General features: G+C 43.6%; 1 protein-coding gene across 1 annotated transcript in view; it reads left to right on the top strand.

Moving 5' to 3' along the window:
* galm (galactose mutarotase) overlaps window positions 1–19,248 on the top strand; it is a 62,607-nt gene extending 43,359 nt beyond the window's left edge. The window contains exons 4-7 of the mRNA XM_078230200.1: window positions 310–391; window positions 11,168–11,309; window positions 16,891–17,065; window positions 17,509–19,248. Coding sequence (XP_078086326.1) covers window positions 310–391; window positions 11,168–11,309; window positions 16,891–17,065; window positions 17,509–17,586 — 477 coding nt within the window. The 3' untranslated portion in view covers window positions 17,587–19,248. The remainder of the gene's footprint in view (window positions 1–309; window positions 392–11,167; window positions 11,310–16,890; window positions 17,066–17,508) is intronic.
* Window positions 19,249–20,930: the final 1,682 nt, after the last annotated feature.

The raw sequence follows: 20,930 nt of genomic DNA, 5'->3' as shown, positions 1-20,930 counted from the left end.
CCTCTCAGGTGGGAATAGCCCCCACCCCCTACTTAACAGAGGGAATCACGCTGAGGCGCTTCGCATTGCTCAGTGTCGGAGATACGATCTGGTAAGTACGCCCAAAAAGCGAGCGGGAAATACTCCTGTTTTCCTGTCCGTTGGGCACTTAGTTTTGTTTTGAGAGAATCCCGGCCAGTGAGTTCTGATCAGAACTAAGGTGAGATGAAACCATGGAAGGCTTTGAAAACACAGATGAAATATAGCGTTCTCAGCTGTAAGCAAGTAGTTCAAATGTTATCATTTTCACCTTTTCCTCGTTCCGTTCAGGGATTCCCTAACATCTATGACCATGAGGTTTCTATAGAAGCGCAGAACTACTTGCCAGTTGATAAGACATCAATTCCAACAGGTAAGAATATGCATGGTACTTTGTTTATATTTCAGTTCCATATGAGGATTTATTGAATTAGGAACAGGAACTCCCCATAATGAATGCAAGCAAAAAAACCGTAATTAAGGAAATATTGGCACTAAAACATGATAAATCCCTCAGTAGAAGATGATTTCCATCCCAGAGTTTTAAAGAAAGTAGGTGAGAACATTGCAGATGCCCTAACTATAATCTTCCAAAGTTCTCACGATTCAGGGACCGTTCCTTTAGATTTGAAAATTGTGCCTTTACTTCACTATTTAAGAAATGGGAGAGAGGGAAGCTCGGGAATTATGGACCAGTTATCTGAATATCTGTAGTCTGGAAATTGGCAGAGTCCATAATTAAAGATAGAGTCATCTGAGCACCTTGAACGCTTTGAGCTGGTGAGAGAACCGTGTAATAAACCTGATTGAATGTTTGGAAGAGTTGATTAAAGTAGTAACAGAGGAATGTATATGGTTATTATTTACAGAATTACAGAAGGCATTTGATAAAGTCCACCAGAAAAGACTGTTAGCTGAAGTTGAAGTTCATGGAACTGAAGACAAGTTATTGACCTGATCAGGAAATTGGCAGGGTGGCACGAGACAGAAAGTAGGGATAATGGATAGGTACTTTATTTAGCAGAAAGTGATGAGTGGCGACCTGCAAGGATCTGTTTTGGGGCTTCACGTGTTCCCATATTTATTAATGACTGATGGAGTCGAAGCCACATAACCAGATTTGCTGATGACTGGACAGAACTGTGGCAAATGTATTTCAAAATGAAAAATGTGGGGTTATCAACTTTGGACCTAACAAGGATAGAATAGAGTACTTTCTAAATGGTGAATGCTAGAAAACATGGTGGTTCAAAGTGCCATTGTGTGGAGTGCTGAGGGCTCAGGAGGGGAGAGTGTGGATGGTAGGGTGGGGTTGATGGGTGTTGGGGCCATTCGGGTACATAAATGAACAGGTCCTGAAAAGCCAATGGACTACTGACCTTTATAGCTGGAAAACTAGAATATAAGGGCACAGAACTCGTGCTTCAACTATAATGTAGTTATAGGATGGTAGAAGCTTGGAACTCTTGTTTTTTTATTCATTTATGGGATGTGGGTGTTGCTGGCTAGGCCAGCATTTTTTGCCCACCTCTTGCTGCCCTTGATAAGCTGCAGTCCTTGAGGTGTAGGTGCACCCACAGTGCTGTTAGACTGAGTGGCTTGCTAGGTCGTTTCAGAGGGCAGTTAAGAGTCTACCACATTGCTGTGGGTCTGGAGTCTCATGTAGGCCTGAGCGGGTAAGGATGGCAGGTTTCATTCAGAACATTAGTTTACTATTTGGATTTTTATGACAATCGCAAATTGTTTCATGGTCACCATTAAACTTTTAATTCCAGATGTTTTATTGGATTTAAATTCGCCCATCTGCCGTGATGGGATTCGAACCTTGGGTCGCTGGATCATGGATCATTAGTCCCCTGCACCACCGTCTCTCCACCCCTGCAAATGGCAAATGACAATTTAAATTGATAGATTTTTAATAGCCAAAGATATTAAAGGACATGGGATCAGGGATGCATGAAGTTAGTTCACAGATCAGCTATGATCTTGTTGAAGGGTGGAATGGGGTTTGAGGGGTTAAATATCCTACTCCCGATCCTATGTTATCAAAGGGCAGGAGCGTATGAATACTGAATATACACTGAGTCAAACTGGAGAGATGCAATTGCCCAAACTCAGTGGATTTTGGCTTTTTCCTTTCCTTACTGTTCAAAAAATATTCTATCTGTTCGTTTCAAAATGTTGATGTGGAGATGCCGGCATTGGTCTGGGGTGGGCACAGTAAGAAGTCTCACAACAGCAGAAAAGGGCAGTGCTCCGAAAGCTTGTGATTCCAAATAAACCTGCTGGACTTTAACCTGGTGTTGTGAGACTTTTTACTATTTCTTACTGGTGTTGTTTCTGCATGGTGTTAGATTACCAGGAATGGGGAAGCATATTTATGAAATAAGACTTGAGGTTATTTCCATTGGGGCAGAGAAGATTAAAGCAAGATTTGCTAGTTTTTCTAAAATCTAGATGGGACACATAGAGAAGCACTATTTGCTTTGATTGGGATTCATTGATAGAGAAGTCATCAATTTAAAATTATTACCCAAAGAGCGAGGAGAGAGATTAGGATGATTTCTTTATGCAGAGAGGTATTGGAATGCATCATGCTTTAGCACAAAGGGAGTTGAGGCTTTGCATCTTTTAAGGTAAAAGTTCAGAGCAGTGGGAGCAGTTTTTGATTATTCTCGCAAAGAATCAGCATGGACATGATGGCATCGTTCTGAGCTGTTAATCTCTCTGGTTTCAATGCACGTCAGTAATGCACTACAGCAGGCGTGTGTGGAAAAGGTCCGAGTACAATAAGGAAACATTGTGTAGAAAGGTGTTCCTTTAATCTTGTACTAACGGTATATTGTTTTGTGAAGCATACAAGTTTTAACTTGAATTATTTATTTCCTAGGTCACTCTCACTGTAAGGCTAGGCAGAACATTGAACTCTGACACCAATTGTAAAATTAACTATAGAAACGTGGAAAATTTTCAGCACAGGAGGAGGCCGCTCAGCTCATTGTGTCTGTGCCAGCTGAAGAAGAATTAGGTCCATAGCCCTATAAATTACAGGGCTTTGTGCATTTCTAACTAATTCTTAAATGTCATAGGGTGCAATCTGATGCTAGTTTCCTGCAGTCTACATCTTTCCTTCTCATTATCAACTGCACAACCAATCTCTGCATAATCTGCAAACTTCTTCCTTAATCACCCCCCTACATTTAAATCTAAATCATTGATACAGACCACAAGAAACTTAGCACTGAACCCTGCAGAAACCTTCATTGCAAACAGCCTTGCAGTCACAAAAACACCAACCAACCGTTACCCATTGCTTCCTGCCATTGTGGCAATTTTGACTCTGACTGGTTACATGCCTTTAGATTCCATGCATGCTTCTCCTTTCCTGACCAGTTTGCCACGTGAGACCTTACAAGCATTGCTAAAATTCATGTAGACTGCATCAAATGCACTACCCTCATCCACCCTCCTGTAACCTCCTCAAAAAAATTACCATAGAAACCCTACAGTACAGAAAGAGGCCATTCGGCCCATTGAGTCTGCACCGACCACAATCCCACCCAGGCCCTACCCCCATATCCCTACATATTTACCCACTAATCCCTCTAACCTACGCATCCCAGGACACTAAGGGGCAATTTTAGCATGGCCAATCAACCTAACCCGCACATCTTTGGACTGTGGGAGGAAACCGGAGCACCCGGAGGAAACCCACGCAGACACGAGGAGAATGTGCAAACTCCACACAGACAGTGACCTAAGCCGGGAATCGAACTCAGGTCCCTGGAGCTGTGAAGCAGCAGTGCTAACCACTGTGCTACCGTGCCGCCCAATTAAACTCAATTAAATTGAGTTTGTCAGACAAGACCTTCCTTCAACAAATCTGTGCTAACTGTTCTTGTTTAATCTATTCCTTTCTAAATAGCAATTTATACCATCGGAACTGTTTCCAATAAGGTTCCACTAAGATTCAGCTGACTGGTCTGCAAATACTCCACATATCCCTTCCTTTTTTAAGCAATGATATAATGTTCGCAGTCGTGTAGTCCCCCAGAAAAAATGCCTGTTACCAGAGTGGATTGGAAGCTATTCCTCCATTGCTTCTCTTAGCCGCCTGGAATACATTTTCTCTGGGCCTGGCAATTTGTCTACTTTCAAAGGTGCTAAGCCCCTTTAATATTTGCTCTGTCATTGTTTATTCCATCCAATATTTCATAATCCTTTTAAAATACCATGGGCATGATCTTACCTGCCGTTCACCCCATGCTGCCGCTGCAGCGAGGTCAGAATTTGGTGGCCAGCTAAATCTCCATTCACTGCGGCAGGATGGGAAAATCCTGCCAGCCTGAACGGCGGTAAGATTCCGGCCCATATCTCCATCCCTTATTTTGTGACTACAGACATAAAGTAGTAAGAACCATATCTTCCCCCTTCACACACACAAGTTACCTTTTTGATAATCATAGGAACACACGACTTAGGAGCAGGAGTAGGCCATTTGACCCTTCAAGCCTGCCTCGCCATTTGGTAAGATCATGGCTGGTCTGGTTCACTTTCTTGTCTGCCTCCCATAACCCTCGACTCCCTGGTCTATCAAAAATCTATCTTATTTTGCTTTGAAAACATTCAATGAACCAGCCTCCACTGCTTTCTGGGAAGAGAATTCCCCAGACTAATGATCCTCGGAGAAAAAAAATTATTTTAATCTCCATCTTAAAAAAGAAACCACATTATTAAACAGTATCCCCAAGTTCTTGTCTCCCCAAGAGGAAACATTCTCCTGGTATTCACCCTAACAAGTCCCCTCAGAATCTTGTATGTTTCAGAAAAGATAACCTCTCATTCTTCTAAACTCCAATGGGTACAGGGGCCCAATTTGTTCAATCTTCCTTCATTAGATGAACCTCTCGTCTCAGGAATGAGTTGAGTGAACATTCTCTGAACTGCTTATAGCCTATAGGCTAACTGGGTTATAGTTTTCTGTCTTCCTCTTTTCTTGAATAAAGGTGTTACATTGGCGATTTTCCAATCCACTGGGATCCTTCACCCAGTCTAAGGAATTTTGGAAGATTATAAACAATGCCTCTACTATCTCTACAGCCACTTCTTTTAAGATCTTAGGTTGCAGACTTGTCAGTATTTTGATCTAATAGTTTTCCTGACACCTTTTCCCTGGTGGTGGTGGTGATTAGTTTAAGTTCCTTCCTTTTTTCCATCTTTTTACCGAAAGTTTCCATTCTGGAGATTAAGTCTGGGTGGTGGGCAGTTTGCATGATTCCCACTGGGTAGCAGGGCAGCTGAACTTGCATGATCTTCCACTGGTCGGCTCATTCATTATGCATCTATGAGGAGCTTGGGGAAACTCCTGGTGAAGTGGGCAGGTATTTGCATGCCCTGCCGTTATATCATGGGGTCAAAGGTCGTAGGTCCTGGTGCCATACTTAAAGGGCACCCAGACACACTTTCACTCATGGCAGGTCAGAAACTCCACACTACTCCTACAGAGTCCTTGGGGCCGCAGCTCATCGTCTTTTGTTCACCGCTAGATGGGCAATAGACCCCCCTGTCAGGCCAATGCTCGATGTTGCAGTGGTCCATGTTTGCCAGCAGCTTGAGGTCCTGCTTCCCTTGCTGCTCAGGCCCTTGCTCTTCCTGGCTCTCTGATGGGCCCTTCCATCTCATCTGGATGAGAACCATTACCAAGGCAGGGTTGCCTGCAGCCTGCATCATCATCGCCTCAGTGGATATGTGAACAAACAAGTGATACATGCCCTTTGCAAGTTTCCCTCCAACTCAAAGCCAGCAGGCAAATGCTAAGCCCTTCACCTGGTGTCTATTTGGATATGACATCCCCACACCACCCCTTCAAGTTAAAGGACATCTTGGAGTACCAGAAGTGGGTGTTCCTCCATTTCATACATGAATGCATACGGAAGCATTGTTCTTTGACCAGGGTGATGAGAACCTTGTGCAAGAACTCCCTCCTCTGACACTATTACACTTGCCTTACTACCTTCAGGACTCTTTAGAGAGACCATTGCCATGGCAGCATTGAAAAACCACATGAGCCCTTGTCAGCCATGACCATTCACCCAAGAGGATGGATGTTTGGAGTCACGAGTTGGCTGCTATCCACCAGCCGTGTTCCTTCGAGACACCCTTACTCCCCCTTGCTCTCCCTCTCTCCCTGCCTCTGACAGCAGCTGATGATAAATGGCACAGAACAAGCAGCAGCTCCAGACCTTGCTGAGATCTTGATGTAATGAGGCTGCTGCAATGTGGACTTCACATGGAGAGGAGAAGACCAACTGAATATTGTTGACATCCAGTTGCATCATAGTTGTTAAGGTGACCCTTTAGTCTGCCACTTGTGCTGACCTTGAACTCCACCCTCCATTCGCTTTGAAGGACCTCAGTGACTGGTCAGGGTCAGATTTGGAAAGTGATGCATTGTCACCTTTCAAACATGCTCCACAACCTTCTATCCTCCCCATGTCACCCACCAATGTCCCCCCCATCACCTTTGAGTCACCCAATATTACCATTCCTCTTCCCCCACCTCTGTCACCCTTGAACTTCGCCCTGTTACACTGGACCCTATCACGATCCACCTCTACATGCCTTTCCTCACCTCAGAGCTGACACCCATTACCATCCCCATGCTTACCCTCACCAGGACCCCACCATCAACACCCCCTCCCACACCCCAAATCCTTCCCCAGACACTCTTCACTCTTTCAGTCTTTTGGTGCAGCACTTGCTACCAGCACACACACACAAAGCTTTTCAAAGTCCCCAAGGAGGCAAAAGCAACATCTATTGACCTCGAATGAATCTCACCAGGTGCTTGTCACTTCTATGCAGTCATAAAACTGAATATTCTAAATTCTCGCTGGCAGGGAACTTAATTTGGACAATGTACTAAATTCTGCCAATCACTAACTGTTCCTGAGAAGGTGTTGGTGAGCCTTCTCTTGTTGTTAGGCTTGCTGCGTACTAGCAAAATAATGTTCTCAATGCACCTTAAGAATTTTGTGCCCCCTAAACATTTTATATTCCAAAATGACACTGGGGAATCCCCTCAGACATTCCCAGGTAAGGTGTGAATGGCAATTTCCCAGAAGTGTATATACCTCTCGAATAATTGCACTGAACTAGGAAACATCCAAAAATGTGATTTTTAAATTGCAAACCTTGGATGGTCCTGACTGCGTTGCACCAATAGTTACCTAGAAAAAGTTAGAAGGATTAGATTCTCTTTTAACTTTTGGGTAATTATTGTATAGACTCCCAACACCCCCTAAGGAATTCCACTGCACAGGACTGCTCCGCCTCTCTCTCTTCTCTCCTCCACCTCTCCCGCCCCCCGCTCCCGCCCCCCGCCCCCCCCCACCCCCAACCTTACACATGCGCGCACACACATGTACATTGCAGAAACCCCAGCCCCATGTTAAGCTAGTTGAAACCCTTTCCATCAACCCTGATAGCCACCACCATAGCTATAGAAACGTAGAAAACTACAGCACAAAACAGGCCCTTCGGCCCCACAAGTTGTGCCGAACATATCCCTACCTTTTAGGCCTACCTATAACCCTCCATCCTATTAAGTCCCATGTACTCATCCAGGAGTCTCTTAAAAGACCCTGTTGAGTTTGCCTCCACCACCACTGACGGCAGCCGATTCCACTCGCCCACCACCTTCTGTGTGAAAAACTTCCCCCGAACATTTCCCCTGTACCTACCCCCCAGCACCTTAAACCTGTGTCCTCTCGTAGCAGCCATTTCCACCCTGGGAAAAAGCCTCTGAGAGTCCACCCGATCTATGCCTCTCAACATCTTATATACCTCTATTAGGTCTCCTCTCATCCTACGTCTCTCCAAGGAGAAAAGACCGAGCTCCCTCAGCCTATCCTCATAAGGCATGCCACTCAATCCAGGCAACATCCTTGTAAATCTCCTCTGCACCCTTTCAATCTTTTCCACATCCTTCCTGTAATGAGGCGACCAGAACTGAGCACAGTACTCCAAGTATCCCCATAGCATTGGTAAGGAGTTCCAGGATCCAATGATATCATCTGTACGAATGGAGATTGTGTGTCACAGAGGTAAGAGGGTTCCCATGCATCCGCCGCCCCCTCCTTTTAAGTTGTGGAGGCCTCTGGTGTAATGCATGCTGGGGATTGTACTGTGTTGTTGCACTTTTGAATGTTGTCATACACGGCTCATTAGCAAAGCTTGACTTTCAACTGAAATAGCTCTCTTCTTCTTCACCATCGCCAGATGATCTAAAAACTTGGCATTACTCAGTTAATTGCTCCTTGCATTTAACTGGAGTGATTTGTAAAATTGTGATGGTGAATTGCTAAAAGACTAAACTTCAAGTGTGCACGGATCAATGAGTCATTCTGTGGGAGGATATTGTAGATGTTGCAACACCAGGTGGAGCTTTCCGTTAGGTCATGTGATACTTTGAACTGAGGCACACAATAGTGGGAAATATAATGTGGGTTGAGAACGGTTCGGGCTTCACTGTATGAGGTTCAGTGACTCAAAACCGGCAAGTCGGATTTCAGATGTTGTGCAGTTTGGGCAGGCTCGGCTGAGCCAGGCGTGTAGAGCATTGCTGGCACCCTTTTCAAGATGTGGAGATGCCGGCGTTGGACTGGGGTGAACACAGTAAGAGTTTTAACAACACCAGGTTAAAGTCCAACAGGTTTATTTGGTAACAAACACCATTAGCTTTCGGGGCGCTGCTCCTTCGTCAGATGGAGTGGAAATGTGCTCTCAAACAGTGCACAGAGACACAAAAATCAAGTTACAGAATACTGATTAGAATGTGAATCCTTACAGCCAGCCAGATCTTAAAGATACAGACAATGTGGGTGGACGGAGCATTAAGCACAGGTTAAAGAGATGTGTATTGTCTCCAGACAGGGTCCTGTCTTTGGCTGTAGGGATTCGCATTCTAATCAGTATTCTGTAACTTGATTTTTGTCTCTCTATGCCCTGTTTGAGAGCAGATTTCCACTCCATCTGACGAAGGAGCAGCGCTCCGAAAGCTAATGGTGTTTGCTACCAAATAAACCTGTTGGACTTCAACCTGGTGTTGTTAAAACTCTTACTATGTTTTTCAAGTACAGATTGCAAAGGAGAGGAGAGGGATTGAAAGAAATCAAGAGAATGTTGCAAGATAAACCAGGACATCCTTTGGGGCTGCTTCAGATCCATCAGTGTTACGTTGCCGGAAGTGTGGCAGAGGCTCTGCTTATGCCCATGAATGTGGTGATGCCCACTGTATTTCAATAAAGTGTTGGTGGCGTGGGAACAGCTTCAAGGAATTTCCCAGGTGTTGGTGAGGATGGGAAGGTCGGTGACCTGGACATCACCGGTTTTCAGATAGTCGGATTTGAGACACTGTACCTGTGCATCCTGTCATTTTCTCATTGGTTTTCCACATCCAGCCACACATGTGAAGCAATGGCCCCTTGAACAAATTAACAGAGGACATCCCGCATCCGGACAACTTTAGAGGAGGGGAGTGGGAAGGACACTAAAAGTTAGCAAAAAGAAATGCTTAAAGTGAAGGAAAGGAAACATTCTTTTCAAAGCCTTCCTTTGATCAAAAAGGGCTTCCTTTCATCACCTCTGCACATTCCAAAGCTTTACAGCCAATGAAAGGCTTTCAAAGTGTAATTATTGTTGTAATGTGGGAAGGTAGCAGCCAATTTATACAGTAAGATCCCACAAACACCAGTGTGACCAGATAATCTGTGTTTAGTGATGCTGTTTGAGGATTAAATATTGGTCAGGACAGCAGAGAGAGCTTCCTGCCCTTATTCAAAACTATTCAAGTTTAATGTTTAATTCAAAATCTGTATCCCTAAGAGTGCAGCACATCCTCTGTACTGTACTGAAGTGCCATCCTAGACTTTGTGCTGTTAGACTTGAACCCACAACTTTCTGACTCAGTCACAATAAAGAAATTTGTCCTGCTTCTTTCACATCCTCTTAGCTGTTTCAAGATACTTCACTGCTGATCAGTTACTTTTGAAATGTAGCATTTACTTCATAGTCAATAGTGTACTTTACAGTCAGTGAAGTACTTTTGAAGTGTAGTCACTGTTCTAATTTGAGTACAAGAAATGCAGCAGCCAGTTTTCTCACAGCGAGCTCCCACAAGCTTGATGATGGCCAGATCATTTGTTTGAATGAAAATGGTTGAGATTGGCCAGGACACCCGGTAGAAATCCCTCCTCTTCGAAAAAGTGTCATGGGATATCTTACTTACGCTTGGGCTCTTGGTTTAATATCTCATTTGAAAGCTGACTGCCCTGAAAGGGGAACAATCCCTCAGAACTGCACTGGGAGCATTTGCCTAGATATTTGGCCCAAGTCTCTGGAGGGGAACTTGAACCCACAACCTTCTGATTCAGAGGTGAGAATGCTACTAATTGAGCCACGGCTACCGGTTGGAAGTGTTATGGTGAAATTAAAGTGATGGACACAAAATGGTTACCTGGCACACAAAATGGACTCTGGGAAGGGACATTAAGAGGCACAGACAGTTACACAGAGTTAAAACCTGCAGTATCTGAATTGCTGCAGGAAGCTGGTCAGAGCTTGAGGCACTTTAGATAAGAGCAGACCCAGAACAATGAGTTGGTGATAATAAGATCAGCCACTGATGGGGACATAAATGTAACAAGATCAGCCACTGAATGTGTATATCGAAACCAGTCATTGATAGAGGACATAACTGCATAAATGTATCCATTCTATGTACAATGATATGTTAACTGTCCATGTCTGTACTTGTTTGCTTGTAACAATGTGTCAATTGTTGATATCCGTATCTGTCTACTCAACTTGTAACGATGTGTTAACGGCTAATGTCCGTATTGCCTATTGTCTAAAAGGTATAAAGATGGCCAACTACCATTGTGTAGTTGAGAAGGGAGCTGCCAAGTACCAGTGCTTTCTCCCAAAGCTTTGCCCAAAATAAAACTGTTTTGTTGAACCTCCAAGTCTGACTCCGAAGGGGTAAATTTCCCACAACAGGAAATGAAGAGTACCAACATTTTCATTCCTTTTTTTACAAAAGTTAATCAGATTTTTATGACGCAGTGATGCATATTTCTGATTTATAAAGGAGAGATTGCCTCAGTGGAGAACACGAGTTTTGACTTGAGAAAGCCAGTGGTACTTGGAAACGTTATCCCGAAAGAGTTGGTTGGAGGTTTTGACCACAACTTCTGTTTAAACCTCTCAAAGCAGCGATCACCTTGTGCAAGGTAACCGGTCTGGGAAAAGGGATTATATTTATTTTGAATTTGGGGATGTATGGAACAGATTCTTTTTTGCACAACCCAATTTCTAATTATGTCATTTTTGTGTCATTGCCAACATTGTGATATTCTTCACTTCAAATAAAAATTACATAATTTCTTTTAGGATTTTTATTTTTTTCCCCCCAAATGTGCTGTTCACAGGTTGACAAAAAGATTATTTCTCACACTAATTGTAATGGACTGCGTACGTTCTAGCAGCAACACTGAATCAATAATTTATCAACAAAACTCCAGGTGTTGATATTGCACTTGCATCAATCTTCTCCCAAGGCTGTTCTGTGTTTTTCATTTCAATTTGGCTGCTGGGATTCAGATGCAAGTTTAGGGAAAGATTATTAGAGAGGGACAAAAAACTGCTGCAATGCTGCCATTCACCACCTTGAGCACCACAAACTCTTCACAGTCAATGAAGTATTTGTGGCCACAGTTGCAACATAGGAAATGTGGCAGTAATTTTCACGCAGTGAGATCCCACGATATGCAATATAACGAAGAGTTGGTTTGTTTTAATGATATCATTAGTTGCTATCATTTTTGATATATACTCACCACGTACTGTTCCCCACTCTTTCAAATGTCATAATCACTCTCCCCTCAACAAAAACTACTCTTCACCCCCTCTGCCTCTGCAAATTACCGTCCCATTTCCAACCACCCTTTTCTTCTCAAAGTCTTTGAATGTGTTGCTCCCTCCCTAATTTGTACCCATCTTCCCCACAATCGGACGTCTCTAATCAAGGTTTGCCCCTTAATGATGTGATCAAAATCACAAATGACATTTTTTGTGACTGTGACCGTGGACTACTGTTGCTGCTCATTCTTCTTGACCTGTCTATAGGCTTTGACACAGTTGACCACACTATCCTCCTTGAAACTCTCTTCTCTGTCCACCAACTGAAAGGGACTACCCTTGCCTAATTTGAGTCTTAACTATCCATTCAGAGAACCTCATGTAATGGCTTCAATTCCTGTCCCTATACCGTTAGCAGTAGAGATTCCAAGGATCTATCTTTGGTTTATTATTTTTCTTGCTGACATCATCCAGAAACAGATCAGGTTCCACATGCTCTACATCATCATCATCCCTCTCGACTCCTCCACTTCTCCTCATTTGCTCCACTACTTGTCTTACATCTGGTATTGGATGAGCTAATTGTTTTTGCAATTAAACATTGGGAAGACAGAAACTATGTCTTCAACACAAACTCCAGACCCTTGTCACCTATTCCATCCCCTTCCCTGGCCATTGTCTCGGGCTGAACCAGACTGTTAGCAATTTTGGTGTTGTATTACACGCTGTTTCAACCCATCTGCTGCTGAAACCCCAATCTCTGCTTTTGGCACCTCAAAACTTGACTATTCTAAAATTCTCCTGTTGGACTGCCCATTCTCTATCCTTCATATTTTGAAATTAATTCAGAACTCTGCTGACTGTAAACCGAGTTACACCAAGCCTCCTTCCTTCAGCTTCCCTTTGCTCGCTGATCTTCATTGGCTTCTGGACATCAACACCTCAGTTTTAAAATTCTTATCCTTGTATTCGAATTCCCTCTTGGCCTTATCTCTAACCAGCTCCAGCCCTGCGACCCTTTAAGAAAACTTGCATTCCTCCTATTATAGTCTCTTGTGCATTACCCCATCACTGTTAGCCTATCGTTGGTGACCTTACCTTCAGTTTTCTAGGCCCTGCACACTTTCATTCTGTCCCTAAACCACTCCACCTCTATTCTTATCTAAGACCCTACTTAAAACTTATTGACCAAGCTGTTGTTCACTTGTCCAAACATGTTCCTTCCTTTGGCTGTGTCAAATCTTGTCTGAATTATGCTTGTGAAACTTGGGACGTTTTACTTTGTTAAAGATTCTGTAAGTAGATGCAAATTAGACAGGGCCTCTGCTAACATCTAGCCTGAAAACCAACACCTCAGTATTATACTAAAGTGCTGGCCTTAGCTTTTGTGTTGAAGTCTTTAGAGGGGACTTCTCCAGTGTCTCATGCCCCACCACTGCTGCCAGCAAAAACGGAGAGTTTGGCGCTCAGCCAAATCTCCGTTCACAGCTGTGGGACCGGATAATCCCAGCCATGGGCAAGGTCGGAGAATTCTGGCCAAAATGTCCAATGGAATTATAAAAGCAGAATTGTGTGGTGGCTTTGATGTGACATGCGGCTGAATAGAGGGAGTGCAGATTCAGTTCCTATGCTGGTGAACTGCCAATTCACACAGAACAAGTATCTTCACAGAATAGAACAGAATCCCTACAGTGAGAAGGAAGCCAAATGGCCCATTGAGTCTGCACCGACAACAATCACACCCAGGCCTTATCCCCATAACCCCAAGTATTTACCCTGCTAGTCCCCCTGACACTAAGGGGCAAATTAGCATGGTTAATCAACTTAACCTGCACATCTTTGGTGTGTGAGAGGTAAACAAAGAACAGGACAGCACAGGAAACAGGCCCTTCGGCCCTCCAAGCCTGTGCCGCTCCTTGGTCCAACTAGACCAATCGTCTGTATCCCTCCATTCCCAGGCTGCTCATGTGACTATCCAGGTAAGTCTTAAACGATGTCAGCGTGCCTGCCTCCACCACCCTACTTGGCAGCGCATTCCAGGCCCCCACCACCCTCTGTGTAAAAAACATCCCTCTAATATCTGAGTTATACTTCGCCCCTCTTACCTTGAGCCCGTGACCCCTCGTGAACGTCACTTCTGATCTGGGAAAAAGCTTCCCACCGTTCACCCTATCTATCCCCTTCATAATCTTGTACACCTCTATTAGATCTCCCCTCATTCTCCGTCTTTCCAGGGAGAACAACCCCAGTTTACCCAATCTCTCCTCATAGCTAAGACCCTCCATACCAGGCAACATCCTGGTAAGCCTTCTCTGCACTCTCTCTAATGCCTCCACGTCCTTCTGGTAGTGCGGCGACCAGAACTGGACGCAGTACTCCAAATGTGGCCTAACCAGCGTTCTATACAGCTGCATCATCAGACTCCAGCTTTTATACTCTATACCCCGTCCTATAAAGGCAAGCATACCATATGCCTTCTTCACCACCTTCTCCACCTGTGTTGCCACCTTCAAGGATTTGTGGACTTGCACACCTAGGTCCCTCTGTGTTTCTATACTCCTGATGACTCTGCCATTTATTGTATAACTCCTCCCTACATTATTTCTTCCAAAATGCATCACTTCGCATTTATCCGGATTAAACTCCATCTGCCACCTCTCCGCCCAATTTTCCAGCCTATCTATATCCTGCTGTATTGCCCGACAATGCTCTTCGCTATCCGCAATTCCAGCCATCTTCGTTTCATCCGCAAACTTGCTGATTACACCAGTTACACCTTCTTCCAAATCATTTATATATATCACAAATAGCAGAGGTCCCAGTACAGAGCCCTGCGGAACACCACTGGTCACAGACCTCCAGCCAGAAAAAGACCCTTCGACCACTACCCTCTGTCTCCTATGGCCAAGCCAGTTCTCCACCCATCTAGCCACTTCTCCTTGTATCCCATGAGCCTTAACCTTCTTAACCAACCTGCCATGTGGGACTTTGTCAAATGCCTTACTGAAATCCATATAGACGACATCCACGGCCCTTCCTTCATCAACCGTTTTTGTCACTTCCTCAAAAAACTCCACCAAATTTGTAAGGCACGACCTCCCTCTTACAAAACCATGCTGTCTGTCACTAATGAGATTGTTCCGTTCTAAATGCACATACATCCTGTCTCTAAGAATCCTCTCCAACAACTTCCCTACCACGGACGTCAAGCTCACCGGCCTATAATTTCCTGGGTTATCCCTGCTACCCTTCTTAAACACCGGGACCACATTCGCTATCCTCCAATCCTCAGGGACCTCACCCGTGTCCAAAGAAGCGACAAAGATTTCCGTCAGAGGCCCAGCAATTTCATCTCTCGTCTCCCTGAGCAGTTGAGGATAGATGCCACCAGGCCCTGGGGTTTTGTCAGTTTTAATGTTCCCTAAAAAACCTAACACTTCCTCTCTTGTAATGGAGATTTTCTCTAACGGGTCAACACCTCCCTCCGAGACACTCCCGGTTAACACGCCCCTCTCCTTCGTGAATACTGATGCAAAGTATTCATTTAGGATCTCCCCTATTCCCTTGGGTTCCAAGCATAATTCCCCTCCTTTGTCCCTGAGAGGTCCGATTTTCTCCCTGACAACTCTTTTGTTCCTAACGTATGAATAGAATGCCTTAGGATTCTCCTTAATCCTGCCTGCCAAGAACATCTCGTGACCTCTTTTTGCCCTTCTAACTCCCTGTTTGAGTTCTTTCCTACTCTCTCTGTATTCCTCCAGAGCTCCATCTGTTTTCTGTTACCTGGACTTAACGTACGCCTCCCTTTTCATTTTAATCAGATCCTCAATTTCCCTGGTTATCCACGGCTCTCGAATCCTACCTTTCCTATCTTTCCTTTTTACAGGCATATGCCTATCCTGCAGCCTTATCAATAGTTCCTTAAAAGACTCCCACATGCCAGACGCGGACTTACCCTTGAACATCCTCTCCCAATCAACATCCACCAATTCCTGCCTAATCCGGCTATAGTTAGCCTTCCCCCAATTTAGCACCCTGCCCGTAGGACAGCACTCATCCTTGTCCATTACTATCCTAAAGTTAACAGAGTTGTGGTCACTATTTGCCACATGTTCCCCTACCGAAACTTTTGACGACCTGACCGGGCTCATTTCCCAGAACTGGGTCCAGTATAGCCCACTCTCTAGTCGGGCTATCTACATACTGTTCCAAAGAACCTTCCAGTACGCATTTTACAAATTCCTCCCCGTCCGGACCCCCAGCTCTAAGCACTTTCCAGTCTGTGCCAGGGAAATTAAAGTCCCCCACTACAACAACCCTATTTATTCTGCACCTATCCAGAATCACCTGACATATCCTTTCCTCCACTTCCCGTGGGCTGTTGGGTGGTCTGTAGTACACCCCCAGCATAGTGACTGCACCCTTCCTGTTTCTGAGTTCCACCCACAGCGACTCAGTACATGACCCCTCTAAGTTGTCTACCCTCTGCACCGCGGTAATATGCTCCTTAACTAATATCGCTACTCCCCCACCTTTTTTAGCCCCTCCTCTGTCTCGCCTAAAACACTTATACACCTGAATATTCAGCTGCCAGTCCTGTCCTTCTTTTAACCAAGTTTCCGTCACCGCAACCACATCCAAATTCCGCATAAGCAGAGCACTTGGAGGAAACCCACACAGACATGGGGAGTTTGTGCAAACTCCACACACAGGCAGTCACCCGAGGTTGGATTTGAACCTGGGTCCCTGGCGCTGTGAGGCAGCAATGCTAACCACTGTGCCGCCCATTAGTAGTGTTCAGGTCTCAGTTGTAGTTGGTCAGATTAGAGTAACCTGTTCACACTTTGCCCCTTAAGTGACTAGTTGAATGTAGACTAGGGAGAACATTTAGGGAACAAATCTGTAATATTCAGAAGTAGACAGCCAGTGAAAACATATTATTCTTGTTTCCAGGGTTTACCATCGGCCAAGTGGCCGGCTACTGCAGGTCGAGACTACACAGCCAGGACTTCAGTTCTACACGGCCAATTTTCTGGATGGGAGCCTGAAGGGCAAAGGAGGGGCTGTGTACCCTAAGCATTCAGCTTTTTGTCTGGAAACCCAGAATTGGCCTGATGCCGTCAACAAGGTTAGGAGGAAAGAGGGCAAAGAAATCTTTGATACTTTGTTTTTAAATTTTTTTTGTTTTATTAGAATTCTGCTTAAACAGAATTTCTGTTTACGTGCCCTAGATTGCCAGCTGGATCATGAAACCAGTTCATTGACTTAAACTGTTCTCTAGCTTACCACAGTGCTTCCTGCAATACTGCAGTTTCACGGCTGCTAAAATGAAGAAAAACCAGATGATTTAGCAAATTAAGACTATTGATAGCACCTTCAACACAGCAAAATTCTGCAAGGTGCATCACTGGAAACAGAAGATAAAATTCAATATATGCAGGATTTTTGATGAGTGCAAGTGTATGAGGATGGGATGGGTTGGAAACTGGCCGGGGAATAAGCTGGACAATGTTTTTTTGCACACAGTACTCACTGTTACTGAGGGTTAAATGTTATCTTTTGTGTTTGCAGATGAATTTCCCAGATGCATTGTTGAGACCTGGCGAGGAATACGATCACACAACATGGTTTAAGTTCTCCGTACTCTGAGAGTAGTAACGTGCGCAGTTATGTTTCAGTTGCTTTACTTGAATCAGAACACTTACCTTAATTAAACTAGAGCAAAAAATAAAATCACACTACATTGGTAAGAATAAAACCCCAAATGAGTAAAATTAAATCATGTATTTACCCATTGTGTCCACAAGAGGGAGTGCAAAAAGAGTTCAGCAGTGCATACCAAAGATGTTGACGAGCATCTAAATTCTCTTCCCCAAACCAGAGATGTCTTAAATTATTACATAGCTCTTCAGATTCAGTTTATTTGGGAATGCATGAGAATCTGATAAGACGACTGGATCTTTAATATTAGCTAATCACTCTGACTAGCATTTGGCATAATGGCCACAAAAAGACTTGCATTTATATCCATGACCATCAGGCAGCGAAGTACTTTTGGAGTATACCACTGTTTTATGATGTAGGATAAGCAGCAGTCAATTTGTGTAGAGAAAGATCCAATGAAATCAGTAGCGAGTTACTGACCAGTTAATTTGGTTTAGGGATAAGTAAAAGTTGTGTTCCTGAAAATCATCGACTTAAGTGAATCACATTTTACCATTGAAACCAATGTAAAAGCTGTAGTTGATTCTGTAGAACCTTTCTCGTCAGAGAAAAAACTCTGAATTGAAATGCTTTATGCTAAATTCCTGTTGGTAAATGAAATGACTTCCAAAATAAACAAATATGAAATAGGGTAATTTTCTTACAGTACCTCCTGTTCACTACATATCTTGCTGACCCTCATTGTTGACCCTTCCTCTTGCCAGCCCTTTGACTCGTGGCCTCCCCTGCTCCCTATCCCACCTTCTTGCTAGCGATCCTCCAACTTGTGGCCTCCTGCGGCCTAATCTACTCTCTTGCTGAACCTCGTACTCACCCCTTCCCTCTCCTGAATGCTTGTTGTGAGCAAAGGTTCTGAACATAAGTGATAAGAGGTAGCAGCAGCTTTCACTTGCAGGAGGCAAGTTCTCTTTAGTAGATTTGTGACTAGCTTCATGCCCTTTTGATCAGAAATCTTCCATTCTACCCACTTTTCCCCCACCCAACCCATTGCATTGATAGACGCAGAGTAAGCAAGGCTGCTCCCTTCTGGATTTACTGCGGTGGAGAGGAGTCATGTCCCAGCTCAGTGTCCCAAATATATGCAATCCATTGTTGAATAAATTTTCTCATTGTTGCTGGATATTTCTAGATACCCTGGAACTGAGTAAAATGGATCTGAATTTTTAACCTACATAAATTAGTCTTTTTAAAAAATTACTTAAATTGGAAAATGACTGTTTCCTTTTGTATGAATAATCTAAAATAAATGACTTTTCAGCTTGTTGATGATTTTCCTAGTTGTTAAAAGCAAGCAGCTCTGAAGAATTACTGTTATTTTTAAAAGATATTTTTCAAAGATAAAATTACTTGGAATTTATGTCCAGTGACATACTAGTATTTCCACATCACATCTATATTGCATAATTCACCTTTATTTTTCTACGCACCTGATCATTGTCCTGTATTTAAGGTGACACAGATTCAGCAAAAGTGAGGAAAAAATAAATGCCAGAACTTAATTCAGAATAAAGTTTAATCTGCACTCACTATCCTTCCAAGCAGTGTAACCTAGATCATTAATGGCTGTAATAAAAACTTCTAATCTTGCTTCTGGTTCTTTCATCATGTTTGATGTGACTTTACACTTGTTTATTCAGTCAAACTCCAGTATTTCCAATGAAAAGCCCAGAAAATTGAGTAATTGGGCTGCTCTTTCAAAGAGCAGAATCCAAACATAATAGAAAGGAAGATTTGCATTTATATTGTGCTTTTCACAACCAAAAAATGTCCCAAAACACAAGTACGTAATTGGCTGTAATCAGTCATAATGCAAGAAGACATGCCAGCCAATCTGTGCACAGCAAGTTCCCACAACAGCAAGCTGGTGATTAAAACAGACTGCTGGAAACTCAGGTCTGGCAGCATCTGTGATGAGAGAGACTGAGTTAATACAGAGGCCATATGATTTCCTCAGAGAACTCAAAACTCTCCACAGATGCTGCCAGACCTGCTGAGTTTTTCCAGCATTGTTTTCATTTCAGATTTCCAGCATCCATAGTATCTTGCTGTTATTTTACTCAGGTGATCAGAATTTTGTGTGTGCTGTTGACTGAGTATATATTGGCCAGGTCACAAGGAATACCACCTCACTCTTCTTGGGAAATAATGCCATGGGATCTTTTACAGCTGCCTGATGGGGCCTCAGTTTAACATCTCATCTAAAAAGACAGTGCAGCACTCCCTCAGTGGTGCATCAGAATGTCAACGTAGATATTTGTGCTTAGGTCCTGAAGTGTGACTTGAACCAAAATTTGACACAGGACTGCTACCAAGCCACAGCTGACACCATGGGCTGATTAGCTCCACTTCTATGTGACCATGATTCTATTAAACTAATTCCTTAATTAGGTTAAGAAGCTTGAAGGCAGCCTGTGACTAAGTTCACTCCCTCTCCTTTGCCACTCAAATAATGCAGCTTCCTGGCCATTTTGGTGAGCTGAGGTTGGGTGCTCCATTTCTTACATTGTTCAAAGTATGAGGTTCATTTTCCAGGATATTGAACCAGATTACAAATGAAAAGAATGAATAGTAATGGGTCCAAACCAGGTTGGGAGTGACTTTGAGATGACTACATCTCTTGTCCTTTTTGATGAGATTGTGAAGGTGCTGTCAAAGTAACATTTGCTGTTTGTTAATGGTGGTGAGGGAGGGAACAGTGCAATGGAAATTGAATGCAGTGGCAGCAAGTGTCTGAATGGTGTTGCTTGCACCTCACCTATTCAGATTGATCGTGTGCATCCAATGACACTCTTGAATTGAGTTTGGAGTTTGATACAAATGTGATCACTGGCACAGATCTCTGCTGAAAACCAAAACCTGGGCTAGGATTGTCAAATTTTGCTGATTTGGAAGAGACAGGGAGTGTTAGATTGATCACTTTCAACATAATATGAAAGCTGTTTAAAAGTTAGCAGTGATGTGGAGATGCCGACGTTGGACTGGGGTAAACACAGTAAGAAGTCTCACAACACCAGGTTAAAGTCCAACAGGTTTATTTGGTAGCAAAAGCCACTAACTTTCGGAGCGCTTGCTGCTCCTTCGTCAGGTGAGTGGGAGTTCTGTTCACAAACAGGGCATATAAAGACACAAACTCAATTTACAAAATAATGTTTGGAATGTGAGTCTTTACAGGTAATCAAGTCTCAAAAGGTACAGACAATGTGAGTGGAGAGAGCGTTAAGCACAGGTTAAAGAGATGTGTATTGTCTCCAGACAGGACAGTTAGTGAG

This window comes from Mustelus asterias, chromosome 15, assembly GCF_964213995.1.
Source record: "Mustelus asterias chromosome 15, sMusAst1.hap1.1, whole genome shotgun sequence".
Taxonomy (NCBI): Eukaryota; Metazoa; Chordata; class Chondrichthyes; order Carcharhiniformes; family Triakidae; genus Mustelus; species Mustelus asterias.
This window is presented reverse-complemented; position numbering and strand designations above follow the sequence as displayed.